The sequence below is a fragment of the Pygoscelis adeliae genome, unplaced genomic scaffold (assembly GCF_000699105.1).
Source record: "Pygoscelis adeliae isolate BGI_AS28 unplaced genomic scaffold, ASM69910v1 Scaffold97, whole genome shotgun sequence".
In the NCBI taxonomy this organism is placed as follows: domain Eukaryota; kingdom Metazoa; phylum Chordata; class Aves; order Sphenisciformes; family Spheniscidae; genus Pygoscelis; species Pygoscelis adeliae.
In genome coordinates, this window is record NW_008825152.1 from 361,269 (window position 1) to 367,268 (window position 6,000).

The window sequence follows — 6,000 nt, forward strand, 5'->3', positions numbered from 1 at the left end:
TGTGATTGGTGTCACCACCATCCCTTCTGCTGGCACCTAAAAAGGCTGTTGGTGTCACCCGTGACTTCTGCCTGTGGGGCTGGGGTGCCAGCCACGGCCCCGCTGCCCATTTTACTTCCATCCATGCCATCCCTGAAGGGTCAGGAAGAGCAGCAGTCCTGGTCTCCATGGTCTCACCACATCTCTCCACCTCTTCCTTCTCTGCCTCTCTTTTAGCAGCAGTAACCCAGACAGCATAAGTGTCGGACACATATCTGAGGAAGCTTTTGTTGGCTTCAGCTGCTCTTGTCAGCACTCTTGCTGGCAGCGAGGCAGATGACCTTTTTCCATCTGTGCCCCATTTGTTCCTTTTCACTGCTGTAATAGGATGGAAGCGTGTGAAGAAGGATTAGACCTATGACAAAATACCACCCCTGCTCACTGAAGGTTACATCTACAGTCTGTGCTACCCCTGGACCTTGCTCAGGCATTGCCTGGGAAAATGCTAGTTGGTCGGGGAGAGGATGATGTCAGGGACTTGCCAGCAATCAAACAGGCTGGACTGCAAACTCCCATCTTGGCTTTGCAGCCCAGTGGCTCCACCTTCCCGCTGCCACTAGCGAGCCTGGACACTGCAGATCTGTATTTACACCACAAAGTCCTTCCTTTGCATGCCATCTGTCCAGACTGCTCCCCGTGCCAAGAGCTGATGGCTTGAGCCTCACTGCCTTGCATATAACGTTTCACCACTGAGGCCAAGGGCAGGATCTACCCTCCAACACGATGGCGTACAAGCTGAAGGGTTGCTGTTGAGTTATGCTCTCTCTAGATAATATAACCAGATGGCCAGCATCCTTCCCTGGCCCCTCAACAAAAATACAACTCAGTGCAAACCCTCAGCAACTTCATCATTTTGCTTTTATCTCTTCCACCACACTGTCATTGATGGCGTGCTTGCTGCCATTGTCTGACTGCACTGTGGAGCAGCCGGATTATTCCAGCCACCCCTAAACCCATTTACAAGGTGCCGAGACCCCATTCTCATTGCACTTCTTTTCGTTGTGTGCATTCAGACACTTCCTCCCCACTACAGGAATAAATGTTTTTCCCATTTATGCCCCAAATTTATGCCCCAAAAGCAGAAATGCTCTGTTTTGATTCTGCTGCCAAAATATTCCCTATACAGTAGAAAAATACCCAGAAAGGTTACACCAGCAGGACCGGGCACTATCTGTCAGTAGTCTTGGGGTCCTGCAAGATGAACAGCATTCCTGAAGGTCTTGTATTTAGCAGAGATGGGTTTAGCTGAGGATAAGGAAGATGATCTCCGGTCCAGCCCGGCCCGGAGGGGTGCAGGAGCCCAGCGCAGGCGACTGGGCTGATGCTGTGTCCCATGTTTACTTCCCTCTCCCTGTTTTGGGGCATGTTGAACCCTGCAAGTGGGACTCATCCCCCAAAGTCTGCTCTGTGCCTGCCTAAAGATCAGAGGATCAGGAAGACAACTGGAAAAGAATGCTTTTTTTAAGAGTATATATCACATCATGCTAGAGCACACTGTACACAAGATCTCAGTTCCACCGAGCAGATATTCAAAGCCTTCAGTGGGACTGAAGGAGATGTTTAATTTTGTGTACTGTGGGAAGCATTGTCTCTGCCTGAGCCATTGGGGAGCCCTGGCCCAGATATTTCTGCCCTTCTGCTCCCTTGGCCTTCAAGAAACCTCTAAAACCCTATGCCATTTTTGATAGCCACTCAACCCTACGTGGGGCATCTCATCACATCCCTTCAGTGCAGCGGAGGCTCTCTGGCACTTTAGTATTGCCAGAATCTCCAAAAAATATGCAAGATGCAGATCTATTGAATGAAATTCTGTGGATAGTTTGTTCAACTCCCTCCTTTCCCATGGATGCTGCTTACCATGCCCCTGGTGTTTCTGTCTTACATGTCCTCTGTATTGTTCATTTTGGGTGAACTTGTAAGGATTTTGGAGAAGACAAGGACATGGGGCAGAAACCTGCCTGCAGTGTCTTCTCCCGAAAACAGGGAGAGACATTTTGCTCATGGGGACATCTTCGCTTTATGGGGAAAAAAACAGACCTTTTCATCAAGAAAATTTTGGTTCCTCGCTCTGAGAGTCGAAACCCTCCTTGATTCTGGCCGTTAAATCCTGATTTATATCAAAGCCTGAGGCAGGTCAGGAGCTGGTGAGACCCTGGGAGAGCTGATGTCACGGCAAGGTACCGTTGCCCCATGCAGATTCTTGCCTTTAGAACCAGCCATGCAATTTTGGCCTGTTCCACAACCCACTGCGCACCCCCGGTCAGACATGCTGGTCCCCAGATGAAGGAGAAAGGGGACATAAGGAATCAAAGTGATGCTGTCTATATTTCAGCAGGGTCCCCTGCCCCAGGCTTAGATCCTGAAGTTAGGCAGCCATACACAGGGCGAGGAAATAATTTAATTCTTCAAGAAAACATGCTGTGATTTAGCCATTTCATGAACCTGCGTAGCTTTTAAATGCTTCCTGAGCGTGGACTTCTCATTGTATTCTCAGTCTTTCTCTACTGGAACTGCACATTTTCATTCTCAAAGTCCACGGTAATAAGTAGATTATTAAAAAAAATTCGGCTTTTCCCTTCTGATTGATTGCTAAATATTCCCAGACATGGCAGTCCATTTCCAAGTTCACTCCCACCTACTTCTTGCCATCTCCATGTTGGCACTGAAAGGATCTAATTCAGTAATAAAAAAAAAGACTTTTCTGGAAAGGCGAAAATAACCCAAGAATCTCAGTAGCACCAAATTCCAACATCTCCCTCTTTGCCCTACAGATCATTAGGCTTACAGCCCCTACCTGGCACATACAGAAACTTAACAAGATATATTCCATTGAGAAATCCTACACGATAAAGAGAGAAATTAACTGAAATATTCTGTTATGCAACTCGCTGTCTGCTCTGTTTTAATGACCTGAAATGTTTTATTCTGTATTTTCTGTTCTAAAGTGCTTCTGATTAAATTTTGTTAATATAGTTATTTATATACTGTTATATTTATTTTTAAAATAAGTAACTCAGGTTTCTTATCAGCCACATTATAAGATATAACCAATTCTTTTTAAAATTATTTTTATCGTTGGTGCAAGGAAATAAGTGACATTTCCATAATTAAAAAAAACAAAATCCATCTTTGAGGAATTTTACTAATGAATATTTTCTCAGGTGCCATTTGCGTTCTCAGCTTATTTGCCAGACTAAATTCACATGACAGAATACAACAAAAGAAGAGAAAGAAGTCCAAAAACTGCAGCAGCCAAAAAGAAAATAGAATTAATTTTTTTTTTAAAGGATCGATCACGGTTTAATGGAAAGGAGGAAAATACCTGCTACACAGTCATGCAACAGACAAAATTCCTATTGCACAAGAAAATAAAAACGCATCCTTTTACATCTAAAACAAATGCCTATTGCTACAGTGACGAAAATGGAGAAATTAAGAGTGGTGGGGAAGACTCCATTTGCGCAAAGGGAAACCTAGACATTGCCCTTTAAAAATAACCCCCAAACTTTTCATGAATTACTGGTCAAATCTGAAGAAATTATGCTTAGAATCAAACATGCAGTCGTGGCCAGCTCAGCAGGGTGAAGGGTGAAAAGGAAGGAACACGCATACACACAAATCCCATAGCTAATAATTAATTAATTCATTAATCAATCATAGAAAGAGGGAAGGGGGGGAGAAATCTTACCACCAAATTGGGTAACCGGCTAAGACCTTTGTGCCATTGAAGAGAAAAGATAAAATTAGTCCAAGCAGGTGGTAATCCATTAGTCCAGGCTGGTGCAAGGGGAAAATCTCAGTGAAGTTTTCAGAAAAACATTAAGTGCGAAAAATGAAGAATCCCCCTCCTTCCAGAAAAAAAAAAAAAAAAAAAAAAAGAGTTAAACAAAGTCCCTTGTAGTGCGGATGACTTTCTGGCTTGTCAGAAACACACCTCTCCAAGCCTTTTCCCTGTAGATCATCCAAAAGCGTCTATTAAAAAGTGCAGGGCTTGGGGATGTCAGCAGGCAGCCAATCAGACTGCATGGCCCAAGGTAAGGGATGAGTCTCAGCTCAGGGCTGTCAATCATGCTCTCCTCCCCCTCCACCCCACAACTTTGTTCCTAGCCCTCACTCCCACAGACAAACCCTCTTTGCAAGAGACTTTACTGGGGCAGTGAGATTTTTGCTGGTTTTTTTTTTCAAATTTTTAATTTTTGTTATTTTAATTTCACTTAGAAACCCAGGATGCACAGACCCTGCTTCTGGCTTGGCATGCCAAGACTTTGCAAGGTAAGGATGAAGGGTGGCCGTGACTGCACTTAATCTCACGGTGGGGGTGAGATAGACAACTTATTCTTTAGATGGAGAGGGAGGTGAACATTAACCCTTGCAGGAGACAGAGCTAATGGGAGCACCAAAGAGGCAGAATAACCCTCTGAAAGTGTTGATGTAAGCCACATGGGCAAAACTGGTTATAAACTTTAAATAAAATCTGCACTGCCCAGGTTTTTCAAAGCGTGTGGGTGGGATGGATGGAGGGGGGAAAGCAGTGGCAGCCTGGTTTTCTATTGAGAAAAGAATGCCGTGTCATGGTAAGAGTGGAGCAGGCAGACGGGAAGATGTCCCATTAATGAATTTCTTGTGAAGTGCATCTTTGGATGCCAAAAGATGAAAATATTATAAAAAACCCACAAGCATTATCACTTCTCTATAGAGGTTGCATGTTGCAAATAGACCCAACAAAGATTTTCCTTGAAAATCCTTGTTATTGCATAGAGACACTGTTTTTACAGGAGCTATTGTGTCAGAGTAGCAGACCTAGGGCACGACTCAACAGAATGGGACAAAGAAATGGGAGAAGGCAAAAAAGGTGCTTTTGCTCATAAAGCATACTCAACAATCACAGCTCTATTGCCTGCAGTGGAGCTGCCCAGTTTATAACCACCTGGAGATGAGGTGCTTCGGGAGTAGCCAGCAAATCAATTTATTGCAGAGCAATGGCTATAACAGAGGTCCAAGGTCCTGTCTTGGGCAGCCCAATGCATCTCATGGTTTTGAAAGTTATAGACCTTCTGATATGAGGGCTCTGGGTACATATGCATTCCTTGTTGCTATCTAATTACTGGGATGCACCTGCCTCATGCCTCTGTCTTTCTTGATTCCCAGTTCTTACAGATTTTAGTGTATTTGGACACTGAGTTAGTGCAGAGCTGTCCTCCTAAGTGGTAATTGGTTTCCTGGCTGTCATGCCTCCAAGAGAGGACATCCATCAGCTGTTCGCTCTGCACCTTACCTCTTCCACAGTCTCTGCATCTGCTGCAAGGACTATGAGGCCAAGCTTCTCCAGGCTTAGTCCAACGGGTTTTCCAGCTGTCTATGACCCATCATAGGTGTTAAACATGGCTTGTTCCTCTTGTGGGATTTCAAATCCCAAAGGGTATATTTGGTGTAGTCTATCCTGGCAAATCTCTTACCTGGCACCCAGCTATGTTTTATTGAACACAATCACTTGGGTTTAAGAAAGCAATGATTTTCAGATGAGCATCTGGAGACACACGGATTTAATCTGTTCCACTAAATTAAACACTACCTGGGAATCTTTCCCAGATCTTGACCTCTATCATCCATGTTTTTAGCTATGAAGCATGGATCCTGGCATGGGCCTGACCTGGCCAACTTGCACAGCCCTGAAGAAATTTCAGTCACAATTTGGGGTTAGTGTGGAACAGGAGTTATTCCAAATAGACTCTTAAGATGTGACCCACCTCTTCTGGAGGTTAAGTGAGTTTAGCAGGATGGATGAAGGTGGTCCTGTGTCCCTGTCTCTCTGGTTTCAGTGCCAGGGAATGGTCACAGGCACTTTTAACTTACTGGTTAAAGTAAGCCATGGAGTATGTGAATTGCCACTAAAGAACCTATAAGTCTATCTAGCAAAAGCAGACCTTAAATTGCTACACAGGTTTGTACCTCTATTGGAGG

The 6,000-nt window shown here is 44.4% G+C and overlaps 1 protein-coding gene across 1 annotated transcript in view; it reads right to left on the minus strand.

The window, feature by feature from the left end:
- Positions 1-3,808, minus strand: part of WNT3 (wingless-type MMTV integration site family, member 3) — a 54,935-nt gene extending 51,127 nt beyond the window's left edge. Inside the window, exon 1 of the mRNA XM_009328393.1 lies at positions 3,728-3,808. Within this exon, the coding sequence (XP_009326668.1) occupies positions 3,728-3,807 (80 nt within the window). The 5' untranslated portion in view covers position 3,808. The remainder of the gene's footprint in view (positions 1-3,727) is intronic.
- Positions 3,809-6,000: the final 2,192 nt, after the last annotated feature.